This window comes from Hyalella azteca, unplaced genomic scaffold, assembly GCF_000764305.2.
Source record: "Hyalella azteca isolate HAZT.00-mixed unplaced genomic scaffold, Hazt_2.0.2 contig11629, whole genome shotgun sequence".
NCBI classification, from domain to species: domain Eukaryota; kingdom Metazoa; phylum Arthropoda; class Malacostraca; order Amphipoda; family Hyalellidae; genus Hyalella; species Hyalella azteca.
The window spans coordinates 142,579-166,442 of NW_025941620.1; the positions used below are offsets into that span (position 1 = coordinate 142,579).

A 23,864-nucleotide genomic window follows, 5' to 3' on the forward strand; every position below is an offset into this window, starting at 1 on the left:
AAAATTATCAAGCCCGTACAACGCCGGGCTAAACTTCTTGTAAATAATAAATATCATTCATAACTAATTATTTTTCTCGATTTGATTCTCCATTTGTTTCTTTTGTCTGTTGGTACCCACCTGCTGGTGCTGCTGTAAGTTCGCTATCATGAAAAATCGATAAACTTAATTAAATTCGTCAACGAGAAAAATCGGTTAAACTTCTTTAGTTTCATGCTGAAAAAAATTGGATTGCAGTGAGTGTAAATTTTCAGGCACGAAAAAATTTTTCAGGTAGAAATTTATGTGCATTTACTAATTCTATCTTTTGAGAGCGTCTAGTATAACTTTGATATTATAGTACTCAATATTTTATTCACTGTACACTTCCTAATTTTAATGTCTGCATGAACACTGAGAATACACCTCTCTGATATATATACTGTGTAATGTGTATACACCTCTCATTATATCACTACCTAAGCTATTTACATGGTGCAATAACCTGTAATTTTAATTTTGTAATTTCAATTCAGTCATAGAATTGTATTGCATGACACTTTTGAAAGAATAAGGTCAGACAAGTTTTTCTGCGTTTTTATTAGTAAAATCTTGGGATTCGTTAATGTTCGTTCAGCTGTCCGTGGATTTATGCTGCGGCGCATCAGTCCTGGATTACCCTGTATTATTGTGAAATTCATTCCATTTGCACACAATCTCAATGCTCGTTTCAAATTTTACCTGATGTTGAAATATACTTATCAATAGAAAATAAATTTTCATATATGAATGATCCCAAAATAATTCTATGAGCCCGGTGAGTGGAGCACTGAGTGATTCAACTTCGTTCTGAATTCATTTTTTTTTAATTTTCTTCACACAAAAATCTCGAAAGTTCAATAATTCTAGCCGTGGCCGTTATTTTAGAATGGAATTAACCCCTAAGAGTGACGATAACCGAAAGATAAATTTATTCAAATTAGTTGCCCAAAATTCCATCACTTAAGACTTCCATAAAATTTTTATACTTCAATCTATTTTCACATGCACATTCAACATTCAAATTTATTAGTTTAATCTTATGTATAATTGCTTTAGTTTAGTTGTCTGTGTGTGTTTGAAGCCAGGCACCGCAAAAATATAGTGGATTTCAATGCCAGGAACTTAGCTGAGATGAATTACTCATTGAATACCGTGAAGTAGTAATGAACTTGAATACAGTTAGCCGATGAAACTCCTACTGAATGATGATATGTTGACTGTAGTGATATATGTCCCTTTCTTATCAATCACATTTATCGTGTCTGGATGTTGTCTGGACATGAAAATTTATTCTTCAAATAATAATGATAAAATATTGTAAAATTTGTTAGGACTAGGCTAGACAAAAAATTGAAATTTGATCAGTAAATTGGTTTCAACAAATATGCATAATTTAAAGGAAGCAACATAGTTTCTCATATTTTGAAATAAGAGTCAAACATTAATTTTATGTTCTAGGTGCAATGCGGGCTTGAACGTATCTTTTCATGATCATACATAAGTTTTATTAACATTAAAGGATTCTGGATAAATGGATTATAAAATTGCAGGTATTATCGATCACGGGCCACGCAATGTTAAACTGGTAGTTGTAAATAAATTTTCCAGAAATTATTAGCACTAAATTCAGCTGTAAAGATCAGGTAGCTAATGCCAGATCAGAAGCTGGCGAGATACGCAGAGGTTAGGGAGATGCTTAGTTAAAGACGGTGATCTAATTTCATTGTTTTCGGTTACACAGCTGGTAATGAACTGAAAAGAAAAAAATGTATCTAGACAGTTTGGCAAAAAATGAGCCTATATATCTTTAGTGGACTAAATCAAGAAGCAAGGTTGGCTGCTACACAGCCTCACTTTATTCTAATTTTCTCACTTTATTCTAATTTTCAACATTGATTCCTTGTTTACATCTACTTTATTGGTATAGTTAGGCACAAGTTTTTCTATTATGTAAGTTGGATGCAAGACCAGAGAATACAGTTTAATAACAATTATTTCCGTTATTCTTCATTCCTTACTTTTCTTAACTGGGAGCATATATAAGTTCAAATTTGTCTCTTCAATTGACTTTCCCTACGTCGACCTTGATTAAGATTTACCCTTATATATACAGCCCGTTCATGATCGCAGCTTTGTTTGCATAAACCTTCACCGTGACGCCGACTGTCGTACGGAAACATGAATGCATGTCCGCTTCATTTGATGTGCTGATGCATATGAGCTTCATTTGATGTGCTGATGCATATGAGCTTCATTTGATGAGCTGATGCATATGAGCTTCATTTGATGAGCTGATGCATATGAGCTTCATTTGATGTGCTGATGCATATGAGCTTCTGATGCAATGTCTTAGACCGACGATGCACGCAATATATGACGCAGGTGCATGATTTGTAGACGATTATATCGACGAAGTAATTAGCATCATTTATCACGGGTCTTAAGCTCTGGCGTCATTTTTTATGCTATCAAGTCAGATTGTCTTGTACTAGCAGAATATTCCTAAATATTGTTCCCACATATTGAATATTAGAATATTCCCTCATAATGATATTATCTTCTGGTCATTTAATACACTTTATTACAAAATACTTATATTAAAACTTCGAAAATCTCTACATCAAGACCATTATCCAATTCGAATCGCATGCAAATTCAATCGTCGGAATTAAGATGGTTTTACCCATTTCATTATTCGCATTTTAATTCGTTAAAAACAATTATCATTTCATATCTATGGGGCTAATGTCACATCTTTATTGAAGTATTTTTTGCTAATTTGTTCTCTTATATATATGTACAACAGATTAAAAAAAACACCACACATCGAACAACGCTGTAAACTGTAAGATATCAAGCAGAAAAGTCAGTAGAAATGTGATCTATATATTATTACCATTGGCATTACAAGTATTGTTTTATTCAAGTACAATGCTTTCTTCGATTGCTCACAACTCAAAGTTAGGTGGTTAACTGGGTGCAGGAGTGAAAAACATGTTTTTTTTCAGCCATTGAAGTGTGAGGTATATATTATATACCACATATATGATATAACTTCTTATAGAATCGCCTCTTGCACCATTTATTTTCTAGCCACATTTCTTTTAGCATGGCTTTTCCCGACCTGTGCTATAGTTTCCGCTTATATATATCCGCTTCCGTTTATATATATTCCGCTCTACCTGCTTATAGTTTCCGCGCTACAGTTTTAGTGCAGATATTTTAGTTAGCTCAGTGTTTTGGCCTCTTTGCAGCAAAATTCTTAACCTAGTTTCGTTTCAATTTTACATGTCGTGGGCATTTTCCATCCATTGCATTCCGATTTTGATCCATGCCCATTGAAGGCATTTATAATATATGCATGATCACTCACCTCATCATCTTTGAAATAGTAAACATATATAATATTATATCCAGATGAATTATTTTACTATAAAAAGGCGAATTTCTAAATCCATCCATCAAAAAGCCCACAATTTAGGTTGTTAGAGGATGGAGTTATTTTAGATAAATATGGAGTCCTCCATATTTATCCATCAGAACTCTACCGGTGTCAGCAATGATATTTGATCTACATAGTTGCCTGGCGATCACGAGGCTTCAGCTGTTTTTATTTTAAATTAATAAAACGAAAAATTGACTGAATAATGAAGTTTTAATAAGATAGCATGTTAAAATTTAAGTAAAAGAAGTTGTACTCTGATTGAGGAGGGTGGTGCAGCTTAGATAATTGATGGCAATGTCGCTCGATTTTAATATGGAACGGGAGCCTCATAAGACTGAGCCTCATATGATAGAGCCTCATAAGACTGAGCGTCATAAGACTGAACCTCATAAGACTGAACCTCACAAGACTGAACCTCATAAGACTGAACCTCATAAGACTGAACCTCATATGACTGAGCCTCATAAGACTGAACCTCATATGACTGAGCCTCATAAGACTGAGCCTCAGAAAGATTGAGCCTCATAAAACTGAGCTTCAAGACTGAGCTTCATAAGACTGAGCCTCATAAGATTGAGCCTCATAAGACTGAGCCTCATAAGACTGAGCCTCATCAGATTGAGCCTCATTGCTCATATGACTGAGCCTCATAAGACTAAGCCTTATAAGACTGAGCCTCATAAAACTGAGCTTCAAGACTGAGCTTCATAAGACTGAGCCTCATATGACTGAGCTTCATAAGACTGAGCCTCATAAGACTGAGCCTCATAAGACTGAGCCTCATAAGACTGAGCCTAATATGACTGAGCCTCATAAGACTAAGCCTCATAAGAGCCTCATAAGACTGAGCCTCATAAGACTGAACCTCAGAAAGACTGAGCCACAGAAAGACTAAGCCTCATAAGACTGAGCCTCAGAAAGACTGATCCTCATAAGACTGAGCCTCATAAGACTGAGCCTCATAAAGCCGCGGGTATATGCGGCCAAATTTATATATTGTTATCAACGCTGCCCAGGTAAGAATATTCGATAAGTCTATTTTATCATGTCATTTTTTTGCATTTATTTTCCATTGATTAATGAGGGTTTGGTTAGTTAAGTATTCTTGCTCTTCTGATTAAATTGAGTCTATTTCTTGCGGGTGCAATTGACGCCGGCATGACGAAATTTGCAGTCAAATACGTAGTCCATCCAAAATGAAAAGTATAATTTACCGTGAAACACCAGCTATAAGCATCGGAAATTCTCAAAAACCTTGAGTGTATTTTGATAAGATTTGCGCACCTTGGTTAAAACAGGCAGTACAGAACTAATTAAGTTAACAGAACTAATTTAAGTTAATTTAGCACACTCATGTAGATGAGATACATAAAGGTTCTCCGGCGCCTAAACCTATTTTACGCGTTATTGGTCATTATTTGGGTACTAAAAGGCGAGGGATATTTCTGACTATTTTCATTACTTTTTCTAGCTTTTCGTATAGGCCTATGTCGAGAAAAGATCAAATTTGCATTTATAGAACACAAGAAAAAATTTGTATCCAGAGTTTTTGAGCGATAGTAAACTATAATGATAGGTAAATTATAAGTAATCTTAATTTATGTTTTGTAATCATTTAAGATTGACAATGAGATTTTATTCACTAGAAAATACAATCGCTACGTACCAAGTTTTACATTTCGATGAAAAGAATGCTTTCATCGTAACCTTACTTGAACAAAAAAATAAAAAAATTTCTTGCAAGCCACGTATTCTTTTCTGTTGTTCCAACCATTCCTATGAACTTCAGCATCACTAAGTGGCTAAAAAAATGACTACAAGTGACCACAAAAAAAATAATAATAATAAGCTAACAAGCGTACAGTTTCGCCATCGTACCGCAATTTACAGGAAATAATTCATTTTTGCAGGAAGATCTTGAGCTTCTTCCTCTGAACAATACGGCGGTCGTCTACTAAGACATCATCGTTCGTCTCCTGTGTATACGCAACAGAATGCATTATAGGAAAACCTAACCTCTGATACGTCCTGCGTGGCCTTGATAAAGCAACCTTTAAATAAACATTAAAGCTTATCGCTTTGGTCAATTTTTCCTTGCATTGTATGATAATTATTGACTGCATGACTGCATTTTTTTCCCTATCCTAGCTGCTCAACACAGACGACCCCTTTTAGCATTAGATGTTCAGTCTTACATCACAAATGTTGCGTGTGCAACACCGCGTGAGCAAAACTACCAAATTACTCAACATCTTCAAGAACAGACTAGATGAAGCTATGCAGGAGCATATGTTCAGTCTTAAAATGCCTAGCAAATTACGGACCAGGCAATAAGTCCAGACGAAGCTATGCAGGAGCATATGTTCAGTCTTAAAATGCCTAGCAAATTACGGAGCAGGCAATAAGTCCAGCAGCTATCTCAATCAATCGTCAGTTATGGAAAGATCGGGTTCCAAAGGCCGGATCCCTTGTGAATCAAGTCACGAAAAGTTCAAGAATCGGCAACAGGCCATGGGCCTATTTCTATTCTATCTGCCAGTCTTGAGATTATTAGCCGCTGAAATTTGCACGCTAGGATAAGTTATCTCTAATGCCATTTCGAACTTTCAAATTTGAGCCGGCAAATATAAAGCAATTTTCAACACAAAAATCTCGACTTGATTAACGATTTTCGATTCGTCTAAGCAGACAAAAAAATTAGCGGCTAGAATCCAGATAAACATTGTTGTAATACATAACGTGCAAGAAATTGGTAGGTACTTAAAATTACCTCAAGAATCAAAAATTCTTCATCCAATAGCATCAGCAAGTTGTTTAAAAACTAACTTGCCAAATTTGCTGCGGAATCCTATAGTCACAGAATCCTAGTCAAATCCTAGTCATAGAATAATAAAAAATACGACATTGGCAGAGGTGAATTCAACTCTTCTAAAATGAGCTCTTCTTTTATAGTATTTAAACTGACAGATTATTTACATTAAGCGGCGTTGGAGGAAATGCTTCGGCCGAGCTTCTTGATGAGTAAGAACCAGTATTATGAATGAGGTTCAGACTTGATTGCTAAACCAATTCGCAAACTTAACGAACGGATACAAAGTTTGAGTGAGCGTTAATGTCCAGCTAAAGTTGTTCAGTGTCTTTCTCTTTTAGCGCATTTTCTCATTTATGGAAAAAAATGCACTATTGTGCTCGCCATGTCCGTCTGTCTGTCTGTCCGTCTGTCCGTGACCTCAAGTTTTCGTCGACGAGAAAATGCGCTCTCTGTCACTCACTGCAGTGAGTACTGAGTTATATTTTTTTTTTTCTTTTTGTCAATTGATTACAGCGAGCAAATGCCTGAATGACGATGACGAGGTATCATCTTGTTCAGCGTCGCTGTTGCTTGCACAACGTATTAACGCGATATCCATATAAAATATTAAGGTGGACGTTAATTAATCCTAAAACAGATTATTTTATTCTACGAATAAAATATGCAGAAGGGTTATAAATATGTTTTATGAATTTATCAGTTCAACATTTGAAAATTATATTCATTGCATGCATGTCCCACACTCGACAAATTTGTTTAATGCATGCATCAGTTTCTCCCTCGATAAATTTTTTTATCGAATTTATCACATCAACACTCTACAAATAGTATATTTATTGCAGTTATCAGTTATACACTCGGGAGAGTCCATTCAGGCATCAGTATTATTTCTACATTTCATGTCGCTATTATTATATAAAAAATAAAACAAACAAAAGACAAAATTATCAAGCACTTATAACACTTGGAAATATATCCTAAGCATTACGCAAGAACCACTGTAAAGGAAGAGGCAGGCACATAACAAAATCAATCGTATGGCCGTGACAGCCTCGCAACCTCCAAAATCTCAATATTTCTTGCTCCAGCATTACTCAACATAAGCAATGCTTTGTGGTATATGCATTTTATGCAGTGATTCCATCATTGATTGACATATATTATTCATACAGTGAGCCATCTTATTACTATCATAGTAAACAAACATAAATCCAGGAAAAATTGCCAATTCTTCCAACAATATTTCCCCGTACGGAACAGAGAGAGGTCCGTTGAACCACCGGATACAAACGTGGAAAAGCAGAATTTGGTACGAAAATGTGAGAAGCTTACGACGTAGTTTTCCTCAGATGCTGTGAATGCAATCCAGAAGTTTCCGTGGCTTATGTGTGCAGTCAATTATGGAAGCTCGTATTAAAACGCTAACAATATTGTGCCTTTAAAAATGTAATGAATATTTTCTAAGAATATAGAGTCCAAATCTCTTGAATAAATCATTAATCTATTTTAATTAAACAATAGAATCTATTAAAAATTATAGAATAAGGGTGCATGTGACATTCTTCACCAAGACTATTCGAAATGCTCACCCAAATACTCATGAATGTTGAAAATAATCCAAGATATTACCGAATGCGAATTAAAATATATTGTAATAATTATGAAAATATCGAAGATTTCTCTCTACACAACATTAAAGTTTTAATTTATATAATTGTAACCCATCCCAATCCAGTGAAAATATTGCAGATAGATTAAATTTATTTCACTTAATTGAGACTGCTAAAACATTGACTGATTCACTCATGTTCATACTATCTAACAATTGCAGATCAGAATTTAATTTAAATAAACTAGAGAATTAAGAATTTAAACATAAATTACTTGCCGAGCTGAGAAGAAAAATATAAAATAGTCAGCCCTATGTTTTCATACTTTTTATGAGGATAAGTAAAAAATGTTATTCGATCGTAAACTGCTTTAATTCTGTGCAACTGCTCCCTGACCCTGTTTCCGGGCGTTTCCGAATTTGTTCGCAATATATACATTCATTTTATCACCAAGATAATTAATAAATTCATTTAATAATGCCATATACCAAGAGGTATCAATATACCTATATGAAAATATTACCAAAAATTATGGGTTGGAAAATTATAATTAGGTAACGTACTCGTTTTTCGCCAAGTGATCTGGTGAGTGACGACGAATCGCGATTTATTTCAAACTGTTAATGACTAAGTTTCACCACGAGCAAACTGCTAATATTATTGCATGCAACCTTTAAGGATAAAACATATTTATTAGCATAAAGCTAAAAATTGGTCCATTTGCATCGTGTATCTCGCTAAAAAGTCTACATCAATAGACTATCGTACGTAGAATAAAGACAGTCATAGCCTAATCTAGCCATTGCTCAGCCAACATCAGTATCCAATAATCTTAATTTTCTATTCTTATTTTGTATTGCATGTAGGCTATGTGTTTTTCGTTGCTTAATTCAAGCTTTGTGCTTGAGCTTCTTCACGCACTCTCCTTATTAATAGCCCAAAGAGACAGAGTTGAACTACGGGCCTGCAGGGCAGCTGCCGATTCTGAACATCGTAGAAATTTCACAGCTTGCCGAGGGTCTCGAACACGCAACTCACTGTCCAATATTGTTGGCTTAGCCGCCAGGTCACCTTACCGACTGCGACCGAAACTATTCACAGTTGGCTGCCAAGATCGAACCTACAACTAATCGCTTTTATTTTGTTCTTGTGAACTTTAATTCCTAGAATATAACTCTAAATCGTCATTGGGAGAGGGACTGGACACATTAATAATAATATGCTAGGATATCAAGTGATAATTTTACTTATCACTCAATTCATAGCTCTACTTCAACCGATGGCTTAAAGCCAGTCTCTAATATAGCTTGCTCACCAGAAGATGGAACGCCCAATACCAGCTGAAACGCCTATTTATATTTTCCTCATTTGTGTCCAAGGTTTCTCTCTTCGAGCGGCATTACAATGTTTTCCATCAAATGAAACAAACTGATACCTTTCGTTGATCACTGATGCAAATTTTACCTTATTTTCTATTGAGTTAAAAGTATAACTGGACGTACGAAAAATCCTGGAGTTTATAGCCAGTATTCCGCACTTAAAAGATGAGAAACTGTCATCCTTCGGACAATTCGGTGAAAGATTAAAACTGTAAATCTGGTTGCTGGCGACGCTTGGTTTTTTAATCATTATTATTAAATTTAGTTGCCGTCGTTTACATGTTATTGCGTTTTGTCGCTTGTTATTCCTGTAATATTATAATATTTTATTTATGTACCTATATCCTCATTTCGTTACTCAAGACTGATGTTTATGATTTTTCTGCATTCGGTCAAATTTCTGCCGGTAAAATGTTAGTCGGAGCTTATATGAAAACATTTTTGGCGTATAATAGAGATTCAAACGTTCCCTTTCAATTTCACTTACATTTCATTCGGATCTCAATTTAATTAACCCTTGATTCAATATTGGTACCGCGATGCATGTTCAATTTCAGTAATATTATTAAATCCGCTCCACGACTCTGCATAAATATAGATCATTGTTTACTGTCAACTAGAACGAAAATTCATTATAATCTAATTGATCTCTACTTACCTTTTTGTTTCGCGCAGCGTGGTTCGGCTGAGCCATGATGCAGCTCGAATGATTAACGTTGGTACGTATTTTAGAAATCTTCGCCAGCGGTTACTAGAAGATTGAATCCGGCCGGTTTTCCGATAGCAAATCAGTGAAATTTTCAGGGCACAATTTTGGTTCGAACGAGAGAAACTTTGCCGCGACGTTCATGTACTCGAAAGTCACAGTAAAAATATGTTTCGGAAAAGTCACTACACACTATAGATAAGAAAACATTTCATTACCATAACGCCTCACTGAAACAACAATCGATGCACTAGGCCTACTTAATACTGAAACTCAAATCAAATCCAATTTGCAATGAATTTATTGCGGTAAGTTGGTTCAGCACCGCTATAAGCTAAGTTACACGCAAAGAGGGATTTAGACGAAAATTAATCGAGAGAGAAAAGTGTATTTAAGAGTAGGGATCCGTGAGTTTTAACCCAAACGTTTGAGGACAAAGCGTAGTGAGGTTAGTGAACTAACGAAGAAAGAAAAAGTCAATTTAGAAGTAGTTCGGATGTTTACGAAAGAATTTATTTTTTAGAAAATTTGAAAATTTACCTAATTACAACCAAGTTTAACATTGGATGTCCCTACAAATAACAAATTATACATGGTTGATAGCATCGTTTGATCGCAAAAGTTTAACTGTGCCGAAACAATCAATATCGTGGCTTGCTTTATGAACAACAGTAACAGTAACCAATAAGGACGTGCGAAGCCAATTAAAAAAATGCCAACCGCGGACGCCTTGTACTGAATTTAACCTGATATTCAAATGAGTTAACGAATTACCAGTAGGTAATTATTATTTAATAATATTAAATGAGACAAATCAAAACCTGCTTTTGGTAGGGAGTATTAACCACTTAAAGAGTTACTTGCGCTGGAGTTACTTCACGTATCTTTTGCGTAACCCATGAGAAAGTAATCCTAATGAAACTTCGTGGAAGCATTTAATTTTTGTATGTAAGTTGAGCTGATAATTTTACTCTACTGAGCTAATTCATGACCAGACGTAACTAATTAATCAAATAACGCTCAATCAGTTGTAGACGTTTTATGTTTTTCGTCAACACAATAAAACAGCCACAGTACAAAAGTAGATGTTCTGCCCGTCTAAAATACATATAAATAATTGAAGCATGTACGGGGAAACTACAATATTTCGCCACAATAATACGTTACCTCAACCTGTGGGCCTCTCTACATACATGGCAAAAAGCAATTACGCGACCAAAACATCTCCACCAAGCCTTACATATATAACAATCCTACTGCCTAATGTAGCTATAAGCCTACACGAACATTGATAACAACCAAACCATCTTACCCGCACGACCATAACCTAATGCTCCCAAAACCATAGGAGCACCACAACCACTGCGGTAGTGCGTTAGCATCACAAGCAGTGCAATCCCCCTAACGCTCACAACCATTGAACAACCACAAAGGTATACAGTAGTACGACACCAGCACAACCATGCAGTGCAAATTCCCTAACGCTCGCAACCATCGAAGCACCCCAACCACTGCGGTAGTGTGTTAACATCACAACCAGTGCACAACTGCGCACTCACTCGCGTTCGTAACCAAGAGAGCACCACAACTGATGCGGTAGTACATCATCACAACCAGTGCGCCCTCACATACGCTCGCAACCATCGAACTAGAACTACCATAACCAAAGAGGTAGCACGGAGCCAGCACCAGATGCGTACCCATCCTCGAACTCGCAACCAAGAAAATACAGCAACCACTGCGGTAGCACGTCACCAACACAACCAGAGCACACTCTCCCGCTCTCGCAACCGAGACAGCACCACAACCACAGCGGTTGTGCTGAACCGGCGTCGAGGAGCAGTTCTCGCGGTCTGCTCTAGACCGTCGGCAGGACTACGGGCTACGCAGGGGCAGCCCTGGGAGGAGTCAAAACCATTAAAAACATTAGCCCAAACTTGGCTACTGAAAGAGTAGCCATCAAATTCTTAACAATCATGGAAAATTTAAGGTAAGAAAAGATGTAACACAAACCGGCGGGCTAGAAATGTGTCTAAATAAGTAGTTTCACAGAGGTAGATACATCAAAAAACGGGGGGTGGACTACTTGAACTCGGGGTAGACGCGGGGGTTTCGTGGGGAGTCTGTGAGAGTGAGGGGTCAGTGACATTGCTGGGGAGAGTTTATATACGTTAGGAGGAATACATGGCGGGGAGATACGCGAGGGGGTTAGGGGATGTATGTTGGAGTGTGGCGGTACTCGAGCGAGCGGGCGGACACGTATAAACGTGAGTGAGATTGTGAGAGGAACTCGTGTGATACGAGAAGGGTGAGTGAGATACCGTACGTAAGTTAATTGTAGGATATTTTAAGGAGAAGAGTACGCAAGGAATAAATTGGAAAAGGTATGCGGAATAAGTTTAATTGGCGAATTTTTTAACTTCGGAAAAGCGGTTAGATACGCGTAAAATAGAGAATACGGGATGGAGTGAAGGGAAATGTGAAAAGGTGTGGAGATAGGAGAAATGTTAAATTTTGATCTACGCAATGGAGTGATAGGACACGAGTGGTAGGATACGGAGTGGAGTTGTGGGATATGTTGATAGGATTGGTACGTGAGGATTAGGATACACGAGAGAGTGTTGAAAAAAAAGCTAACTGTCAGTAAATGCGAGGGAGTAGCATGATACGTGAGTTTGGTGGGATACGTGTGTTAGATTGATATACAAGGATTGGAACACGCGAGAGAGCGTTGGGATAGTGAAAGAGTGGAGAGATACGTAATGAAGTTGTGGGATACATGCAAAAATTATGAAAAGATAATATAAATATAAGATTGAACAAAAACCTCACTTATTGAAAATTAACGTAGGCATCACAAAAAAAGCTTGAGGATTAAAACTTGTGAATAAAATGTGCGAAAAATGTCCGAAATTTCTTCAATTGGATCTGTAACACAAGGAAAAATAAAATTAAATTCTACGTGGGGTCGAAATTTCGTTAAATTATGACAATAGAAGATAAAATTAAAAAATTAGATACTACGAATGAATTGAAAAAATGTGAAGAATGGAAAATCATTGAGTGGAAGTGAACAAAAAAATGAATATTTACTTTTGTCAATAAATAAGATACGGAAAGAATTTGAATTTAACTTTGGGGTTAAAGAATGTGGTGTAAAAATTTGAATTATTAAAATACAAAGTGTATTAAAAAAAGGACTGGGAGGCAAGTAAAGAAAACACAAGCATGTATGGGCAGGGGCTATCTGAGAGGTGAGTGTAGCGAGAGTGAAAGTGAGAGGAAGTGACGCGCTTAAACAGCTGGTCGGATGTACACTGACGAGTGTAACGACGCACACTCTCACACACGTACACGCCTGGGAGTATTGTAAACACAAATAAAATTAAGTAACGTCATAAGCCTTGAAAAAGTTTCGAGGTTTTTATATAAACTATATTTCAAAGCTTGATCTAGGATATGATCTATCGCGCCATTCATGTTTAGAAGCTAAACTAACTGGAACCTGTCAGATGAAATTCTCGTGAATAATTACGACCTCTTGTGTTAGGGACCCTGAACTACTAGAGAACTTTCCAATTAATATCACAAGTTGAGCAAGACATTTTCCCTCAACTCAAAATTTAACCAGTCATATTAGTTTCAAATTTTTATTTCTATAAACACTATCGGTACCATTGTTACACATTCCAATGTGTTGTTCGCCAATGAATCCTATTTAAATTGGTGGTATTCTCACCTTCATAATTATTTATGTTTTCCAAAATTTACCCGAAATTTTAAAATTTTAGAATTTTTTTTAATTGTTGCCTCAAAATTTATTGCTTAGGACGCAATTCAAAGGCCAAGTTTGTCGAGGAGGCAGGGGCTCTAGAATCCATCAAGTTTTGAGGGACGTGTCCCGGAACGATGTCATGTCTTCGGAGGGGCAATTCGACCGCCTTCACGTGACGAGTTCCACAAAAACGAAGACGTCTGATAGAAATTTTTTATAGCAAAACTTTTTAATAATCTCGTAATAACACGTTTGATCGGCTTGAAATTTACGGTGAATCGCGGTCCAAAATGAAATCATTTGTATAGGGATGTTTTATCATCGTCTAATGTAGGTAAGGCAAGATATAACACGGAGTTTAAGTTTTATTCAAGCTGAAGCTATTAATACGATTAATCTAGACCTCAGTAATTCTAATTACGTAAGTAGACTGTGATCAAAATAGAATTTCATCAAAATAAACCGTTAATTCAACAAAGTTTTATCGACTATATGTGAAAAAATGTAACTCAGTACTCACTGCAGTGAGTGACAGAGTGCATTTTCTCGTTGACAAAAACGTGAAGTCACGGGCGGACAGACAGACAGACGGACATGGCGAGTACAATAGCGCCTTTTTCCATGTACGAGAATATGTGCTAAAAAGGATTCAATTCACGCGTGAGTAGCTTCAGCTCAATTGAAGTCCAAATAATAAAATAAAATCAGAACATATAGAAAATGTATTTCTCTCACTTAAAATATCGCACCTGCTTTTTGCGTTGGACAAGTTGTTAATAATAATAATATTTCGTGGTTGCACAAAAAGCTCACTAAGTTGAGTTCTATCCTCTTCTGACGCTGAACATCTGCTCCGCGCGGGAAGGAAGTCGCGCTTTCTTCTGCGATGACTTGGCGAAGACATAAAAGTTGAATAATAAAGAAACATAATTTGGTGCCAACACAATGTTTTCATATCCTTCATAAACAACGCAGTTTTGTAAATAAAATTTGTACCAGGTCATGAACTCAGATGAAATAAATGTGTAGATAAAATGTGGCAAGTATGGCAACGTATTCTACCAAGTATTAGATCATGATTACAGCAGATATGAAATCCACTTTATGACGAAGAATATCATGAAATCTATTCAAAATAGAGCTTTTTGGTAATACGCTTTCCAAGAAAACATTTAGTCAAGTGATATGATCATGTATCAATCTGTTCCTAAACACTTAATTGAATGTTATAAAATTAAATGATTCGCATGATGTAACGAGTTGAACTCTTCACCTTGAACCTGATCGCACTTTCTCTTCCAGAGGTCGTCGAGTCTGGGCAGGAAGAGCATTCTTGTTGTTGTTGTCGGAGCGATGTCATTGTTCACTACGAATTTCGCACCTTGACTCCAGAAAATACAGTCTCGCATGCCAGAGTTGTTAATCAATCAATTTGTTTTTAATTAGAGTTGAAATCATCTGAGTTCCGAAAATTTACTGCTATCAATCGAAATATTTTCTTCTAGAATATATCTGTAAAGACAATGGACAGGTTCTATAGCATTCGCAGCCACTTTCAAACTTCCGGAAGGAATACGATGAACAGAGCTCACAGTATTTTTATATTTTGAACAATTTGTTGAGAATTTTATAAATGTTGATTTTGAACAGGAACTGAAGTAAAATAATGAATAAATTACGGTCGAAAAGGTAATGTATTTCGGCAAGTGTTAAATTCATGTATATCTATTCAATTCCCCACGAATTGGGCTTGCATTTCGAGAACCTGCAATTTCTGGCCTAAAAAGAGACGTCATATGTGAGTACGAGTTTTACACATTTGCTCAAATGAGTAAAAATTGATAAAACTAAAATTTTGCTTGAATTTGATATAAAAAATAATATCAATTGTTATAATGAATTTATAATGAACAAGGTGCCAATAAGTTTAACGGTTTTCTTGGGATGAAAGGAAAAAACTAGTAAATTGAAAATATTTACTTAAAATGTATGAATTTAATTTACAATCATGGAGACATTCACACTCCGCGATATAAATGATAGTACCTATATTGAATCCCGCATACTGTGGGAAATGCATAAATTTTTATCCTAATTTATCAACACTTCTAATATAAAAAACATAAAAACATAATTTCGGACGAGCGCCTAAGAAAAATATGGTCTCCACTCTAGTCGGACATATGGACATCAAGCACCTCCAATGTCGCATCATTATCTTTATCCGCGACATTAACATCAAGATCAATTGTGTTACTAGCGCTAATTACATCACTAGATACAATGTCAGCATCGATGACGCTGATATCGAGGTCTTCCATAGTAGGATTGGAGAGGTTCTGCAGAGAAGCAAGATTCTGGTCTCCTGAACCTCCTTTAAGCATGGCCCAGGCATTCTGCTTCAACCAAATGCTGGATGACTGAAGAACTTCAGAGGTAGCAGAGTGCATTTGATTCTCATGACCAACGTCTATTTCTTCAGAATTCACTAAATCAACAGTCGCAGCTATGCCTGTCACTGGTTCACCGGCACCGAGTTCATCGACGGAAGTTTCCATGTCAACAGAACAAAGTTCATGAACAGATGTGATGTCTCCTCCTGGGGAACGCAGGTCGTTCACGCAGGGTTCCAGTGCGTGGATATCACCCGCAAGCTCGCTGCTCATGGTTTCTAAGCTCGACTGCATGTTGCGAACGGCAGAAGGGAGTCCTGTATTATCAAGATGATCAATTGAAGAGACGAACTCAGGCCCGCCGTTATCCATTCCACTAACAGCGCGGTGCACGAGCTCTGCAACAACATGGTCGGGACCAACATCTGGCTGGAAATGTCCAACCGAAGAATTAAGGTCCGAGGTTAAGCTTGGGTGCATTACGCCTTCGAACTCATCTATATTATCGCCTAGATTAGGGGAAATGTTTTCTACACGCTCCAGATGATCCAACAAGGGCATGTTGTGGCCGGAATCGTTCGATGATAGATTATGTCTATCGTTATGAGGAAGTCCCTGCAGTATTTCGACATTAATGAAAGATACATCGTCGCCAAGGGTGAGAGTGTTCGAGTGAGAAGGCACTCCTAACTCACTAGCCTGCTCGATCATACCGAAAGAACTAATTTTGCCCTCCGCATCACCGACTTGACAATCGTGCAATTTTCCCGTGTGATCGCGATGATACATTTGCAAAGTGGAACCGTTGTTGAAGGAATTATTGATCAATATATCGTTGAGATCAATTCGAGTCAATTCCGAAGATACGTCGACGAAAGCTTTTGTCGTCTCAGCAGTCGCATCATTAGATGACATTTTGGGACGCAGCTTCCGGCCGTGCGATGAACTAATATGCTTTCTTCTAGCAGATTTTGCAAGAGAAATGTTATGAACACTTGACATGTGAGTTTCAAGCAAGTCTTCAGTAGAGAAAAGTTCTCTACACAACTTACAGGCGTAAATGTTGTGCTCGCGCATATGGGAAAAAAGTGCGGACTTCTTCCTGAACTTCGAGTCACAGTAATCGCAGGAGAACTTGGAATCATAATGTTTTACTAGGTTGTGATGACGATATGCAGTACCCGTGGTGAATTGAACGTCACATTCCAGACATTGCCAGGTTTTTGCATTTCTGTGCTTGGCGTTTATGTGTGTGTTTAGTTTGGACACAGTAAAAAACATGTCACCGCAAGTTTCGCAAATAATTTTCTTCTTGCCATGTGCGAACAAGAGATGACTTCTGAAAAGTGCATGATAGCTGAATACCTTCTGGCAGTGAGGGCATTCGTACCTGGAGCCAGTCTGATGAGAAACGTTCCTGTGGTAAGCCAAGCCCTGTTTCGTTTGAAAACTTTTGTCGCACAGATCACAGCGCACAGCCTTTAGCTTTTCTTCTCCAATTCCATGAAACTTGAAGAGATGCGTGGCTAGCCGTACCTTGGTCGTGAGGTATCGGCCGCAAACGTTGCAATCGAAACCCCTCTCGTGGGAGGAAGCATGTGCCAGTAAACTGCGTCGACAAGGAAAAGATTTGCAACAGTCGTCACATGGGAACCGCCGTCGCCTTGGTACCTTTCTTCTTTTCACTTTCGTTGTGCGATTAAGACGCGCGGATAATAGGTTAGTCTCGTCTAAACTGTGGCCGGAACCACCGATGTTTCCCGTATTTTCCTCGTCGAATTCGGAATCATAGTACATTTTGCTAGACGAAGTTGTGAAATCCTTATGCTGTTTTTGCATTACAATGCCACCACATAGTTTTCTCTTTGGATGCGACGCATCTACACAAACACTAACTTTACTCTCGTTTGCATTATGATTTGATAAGTCGCTTATGTCCAAAATTTGCTCGGTGCATTTTTTTATTGAATTTTGCTCATAAGCACGAACTTTTTTCAAGCCAATTTTGTAAGCGGCTCTAATCATATTTTCTTTCAAAATTAAATTTGTTTCCAGCATTTTAATTTCCTTCAACAACTCCGAGCAGTAACCACAAAGCTTGCTGCCAATCATTTCAAACTCATTCCGTTTTATTCTCAGTATTTTGCACAGATAATCGAGAGTATCAGAACCTGTTTCACCACAGAAAACATTATCAATAACCACATGTTCTGACATCGTATCACTGACGCCACAGATTATACAAATATCATTCAAAATAATCTTACCACTACCTGGTAAATTATGACCAAAAGAAAAAGACGCGTTTTCATTCTTGTGCAATAACGGCTTCGTATCTGATTTTTTTTTCTGACGTACAATGCGTGCCTTTTGACGCGGAAAAAAATGATCTTGGCTACTTCTGTTGCCAACATTATCCTTTTCATCACATAACAGAATATACTCCTCATCTTTGAGATCACATAATTTCACGTCATCGACAGTAATTACCGCATTATCAATAACAGAATCTAGAGTATTCAAATTGCAATTAACAATACTTATTCCATCTTTTTTTGTAATCGGTTTTAGTAGGGTTCTCTTTGCAGATGTGGGTGTAACATTTTGATTTATGTTTGCTATGAACTGTGATAAAAAATTGGGGCGTATTGGCCTGAACTTTTTGCAAACGCTGGAGTTATGATCACTTGGAAGTGCTGACAAAAGAGTTTTGAGGGCAGTTACATCAGAAAACTTACTTTTTCCGGAATTTTTTTCATAGTTGTAACTCGATGGATTAATATTGGCATTGCATGACGTAGAGATATCCGAGTTCAGAATGATTGGACCAACGGAACCTGAACTCATGTTTGGTGCCACAAGAATCTCACCGTTACAGACAGTACTACTTTCATTATTAATATTTATGACAGGAACTTTCAATACTGAAGAACTAGAAGATGTGTTTGCAGAAAAATCTCCTACAGGTTGAGGAAACGATGACAAAATTGATTGCAAGTTCTCAGAACTATTATAATTTTGATTAACAACATTAAATGAATCACAATTAAGGAAAGAAAGTGAGCCACCAATATTGCTGTCAACCTGGTCTGGTTGACATGGCACATGAAGAACCTTAACCAGCCTTCCCTCAGCATTCGAAGTCATAGAACTGAGCACATGATTTGCAGAATTCATCTCGCACAACTGCTCCTGAATACCACTGCTGAGTGAAAGTGGAGTTGTCTCAAGACCAGATTGCCTTATTGCCATGTCTGGTATGTTGACCACATCAATATTTGGCACACAAGTCATGATACAAATGTTATTGTCCCTAATTTAAGACATGATGCAATGCAACACACAAGAAATTCCTCTACAAAAATTTACTAAAATAGTTCAATAATTAATTATTGTACAGACTACAGTATAACACCTCTAATAAATTGAAAATTGTGAGGCTTGGATGGTTAATTGCAATAAAGAATTGAACAGTATAAAAAGTATCAAATGCTTATCCAAATGATGCTTTGAAATTGCCAGCCCTAAAGTAATAAACCTTGCTTATAGATAGGACATTTTGGAAGAATTACCAACAGTTTCAATTAATAAAATTTCAATACAGACATTTTTTCAACAGTTTTAAATGGAGAATCCATTTAGAATTCATACAAATGTAATTTTGAAAATTTTCCCAAATAATCTTGGAAGACTAACCAAAGAGACTTATGTGAAATAAATTTATGCCAAACAAAGAGAAAGAAAATATACTATAACCTAAATATAAGATTGTACAGAAACTACAACAATGTAGTAACTTCTTAGCAAAATTTAAAATATTACATGGATTCTAAAAATAAATTGAATTTGGAGAGTTGAGAGGCTTCTGGAACCAAGGAGACTCGGGTACCCAATCTGGAAAAGACACACAACATTTTACTGAATGTTTACAAGTGAAATTTTTTGAAAGCATGTTCATTAAATACTAGTTCAAGAGGCTTGAATCAGTTCTTGTGCTATTGTCTGCTATCAGGAAACTTCTGGGATTTTTTTGAAACTGCAGGTAAATGTTTCTGTTTTAGTTGTTGTTAGGTATGGGTGAAAAGATATTATATAGGATGTCAGAGACTGATGAAATTATCCAAAGATCTGGTCTGTTTAGGCTCACTTTCAGGTGTCTTTCAGCTTTCTATAGCTACAATGACCAAACAATTATTTTCTACATGTTGATGAGCAAAATCCGTAAGCAGACTGTAATTGTATTATGCATTTTTCAAGTTTCAATGGGTATGTTAATTTTTTATTTATTACTACTATGAAAATGGCCTTATTATGCATTTGCAAGCAAGAGAGACTCACGTAGCTTTTCTTGACCTTGTAAAAATGTACACAAGTTTGACTGCCCCTAAGCTGATGAGTCAGTAATGTTAGGTCAAAGTGGTATACTGGGGAAGTATTTTTAAGTTTTGAATAAATAGCAATTTGTGACTTTTGCATACTTCACATGACTGAATAATTGCAACTCATCAGTAAAATATTGTGGCTCCAATATCACCATCAATTTCAGGGAAACTGAAATAGTTATGTACACATTTTTGTTTGTTCAGAAATCAAGCAGCTCTGTGATCCATTAATTTGAAATACCCTTGTCAAGTACCACTCTAAAGCTAAAATTTCAATGACATAACAATTTTAATTCTTGTATATAATTGCACTCATAAAGTGTGGACTTATTTTTATGTTACCATTGGTAGATATGGTATCTTGCTTAAAGCAGAAAAACTACAATATAGTTCAGTTAAAAAAATAAGACATCAGGGGCTAAATTAAGTTTAAAAATCTAGGTAATATCTTTCTTGTAATTTCAATCATAAAGTTGAAAATTTGACATTCAATTTATGGCAGGTACGGAATATATATAGTAGGTACTTTCCAAGCCATTAATTATATTTTTGGAACCACCAGATGACCCTGAATTACTTATATCTTATCTAATTGTTAACAAAATTGCATGATCTAGGGATGAAATTCCAAAATTATTGGAAATATCTCATGTTAGAGATTCCATTCAAATCTCAATTTATGACTTGCCAAATGTGATTCAGCTTACCGTTTGGTTTTTGACCTTTGAAAATTATTCAGCACTCATAAAAAATTCTGTCCTAGGAAACTTACACACCAGCATAGTAATCAAAAAACTAATCACACAAAAAATTTAGTCATTACATATGTACGTATAGTCAATCTAAAGTATTAGCAAAATTTCAAAAATAAAATTGAAGAAAAAATGCCTATCATTCAAGGGAGATTTATAAAAATTTCAGGCAAAAATGCACCATTCTTCCCAATTTTTGTAGAAGTAAATGCAATATCAGACAAACTAGTATGTCTGTTAACAAGCTATGCAGGGAACATAGGTGGAAAAAAATTGCCACTAATTCTGCAGGTTATGGAAAATAATAAATGAATTAAATTTTAACTCTGCAGTGTAATCTAAGAACTTAAATTCATTAATGTTTAAAGTGGGTAACAAGGAAGTCAAGTTGCATCTGTTGAATACCAAATATATGAAAGTTATGAAACAGCAGTAACTGCTGCACCACAAATGACGTTCATGCACATTATATTGATTGAGAAAAAATTATATACATAATGTAGGTATTGTTATTAGATGGCAGGATTTACTTATTTACACACGTGCGATTGATGACCAGAGAATTTGTTGGTTTATATTATCAGGGAACGGAACTTTTCTTCAGATGACGGTGAAAATGAGTGTTTGTTGCATTCGAAACGTCGTTAATAAAGAAAAACTACTTCCTGAAACTTGCCTTTTTATCTACCGTCATCTGAAGAAAAGTTCCGCTCCCTAATAATATAATCATAATGTGAAGTTGTGAACACACTGGAGCCCTATGATTTCAGTCATGCGTGACTTAAGTCTGAAATCAGGGGGGCCATATATATATCAGACAAATCAGAGTATATATACTGCAGATTGTGGAAGATGAAAATTTTATGAATTTTAGAATTTATGGAATTTATGTTTGCAAAGTACAAACTGCGATTTTTTTAATCAAACAAAAAATTATGACTTTAGAGCTGCAAAATTTCATACCTACTGAAATTACATGATATTAGAGCTACAATATTTTAGAAAAAATAAGACTTTCCAGCCATGGTTGTGTGGGTTGTGGAAGTTGAAAATGTTATGAATTTATGAAACATGTTTGCATATTGCAAACCACAATTTTTTCAATCAAACAAAAATAGATGACATTAGTCTGATTCTAGTCTGGAAAAGTCCTATTTTTGTCTGAAATATCGCGGCTCAAATATCATATAATTTCAGTAGGTATGAAATCTCGCGGCTCGAATGTCATAAATTTTTGTTTGATTAAAAAATCGCGGTTTGCACTTTGCAAACATGTCATTTCATAAAATTTTCAACTTCCGCAATCCGCATTGCTTTACCGTTCCCGCCAAAAATATCTTGCAGAAAAAACATAAACATTGTAATGTAAACAAATCAACGAAACGTTTTGTTGAAGATTGCGCTTGCGCATAGTTGTGGTCATGTCAAAGCGGTCAGACTGCATTAAGGTGTGCTGAACTTACAGTAGACACAAATTTTATTGTTGCCGTTTGACTGTTTAAGGGTAAAATTAGAGATTTGGGGTAACAAGTGCATGGACTATGTAAATACATTCGCACCTCGTAAATGGCTTTTCATGGCCGAGATATGGAACTCACGGCTCGGTGAAATGGAATCACGGCTCGTAGAAATGTAATCACGGCTGGCAAATCCATAAAATCACGGCTCAAAAAATTCAGTCGCGGCTCGCCAAGTAGATATATTCCATGCCTGGTCTGATTAGAGCCACAAGATTTCATACCTACAAAAAATATATAATATTAGAGCCACGATATTTCAGAAAAAAGTAGAACTTTTGACTTTTCCAGCACTGTTGACTGTAGCCAGTAGTGTAGGCTATTCAGCTCCAGTTGGGGGTTCTAAACTTCTAATGTTTGTAAAACCATCAAATTCAAATTTCAATCAGATATATCTTTTGCTAGACATGTACAATATTGGAAACAAACCTTCGAAGTTCAACCTAGACTTCTAAATTTAACTAGGAATTAGCTTCATGGATCTGGACACTGGACTGGACAGTCTGGGGCCCTGGACAGCTGGATCATTGGATGTAAACATGATTCTTCAAGACAAATGAGAAGACATGGATATTATTATCAAATAATAATTTATTTCTTACAGAGAAATTGAAAGAAAGTTACTCACCATCCAAATAGGCAAAGCATCTGTATGGTAATCAATAACCAGTCATTCACTGTCCTCAGTATCAGTGTTCTGTGTAGTGAGCATGTACTCACACTACTCATCATCGATAACCTGTTCGTTTCATCTTTTTTTCTGAATGCGAATTTGCGTGACTCTATCCTATACGCTATGCCGGAAGATTCGCGAAAAAATCTCATCGTTCCATTGCAAAATTGGAAGGTTTCTAAAGATACATATCCCAATTCCTATATAGTTAACTATGAAACAATTGTATTGAGCTTAAATGCAATTTTTGAACAAGGAAACGCGATTCAACCCTAACCAATGATAACTGTTATTGTTTTATTCAAAAATATTCGATAGGATTGTGAGTAATTCTAGAAACTTTTTGGTGAATTTTTAACATATTTTAAATATTCAACACAATGCATGGTTGTTGTTGTT

At 36.3% G+C, this 23,864-nt stretch overlaps 2 protein-coding genes across 2 annotated transcripts in view; both read right to left on the reverse strand.

Moving 5' to 3' along the window:
* LOC108676478 (nuclear factor interleukin-3-regulated protein) overlaps nt 1-10,417 on the reverse strand; it is a 102,160-nt gene extending 91,743 nt beyond the window's left edge. The window contains exon 1 of the mRNA XM_047882920.1: nt 9,926-10,417. The gene's annotated coding sequence lies outside the window, so the exon portion shown is untranslated. The remainder of the gene's footprint in view (nt 1-9,925) is intronic.
* Nucleotides 10,418-15,710: 5,293 nt separating this feature from the next.
* Nucleotides 15,711-23,563, reverse strand: LOC108676481. The gene is made up of 2 exons (XM_018164561.2): nt 23,421-23,563; nt 15,711-20,035 (listed from the first exon to the last, which is right to left on the reverse strand). Exon 2 carries the CDS (start codon nt 19,433-19,435, stop codon nt 15,920-15,922), a length of 3,516 nt encoding a protein of 1,171 aa, XP_018020050.1. The 5' UTR covers nt 19,436-20,035; nt 23,421-23,563; the 3' UTR covers nt 15,711-15,919.
* Between the last annotated feature and the right edge of the window lie 301 nt (nt 23,564-23,864).

What these genes read in the sequence shown, in the direction of transcription:
- LOC108676481 (XM_018164561.2), bottom strand. Translation starts at nt 19,435, where the DNA reads ATGACTTGTGTGCCAAATATTGATGTGGTCAACATACCAGACATGGCA.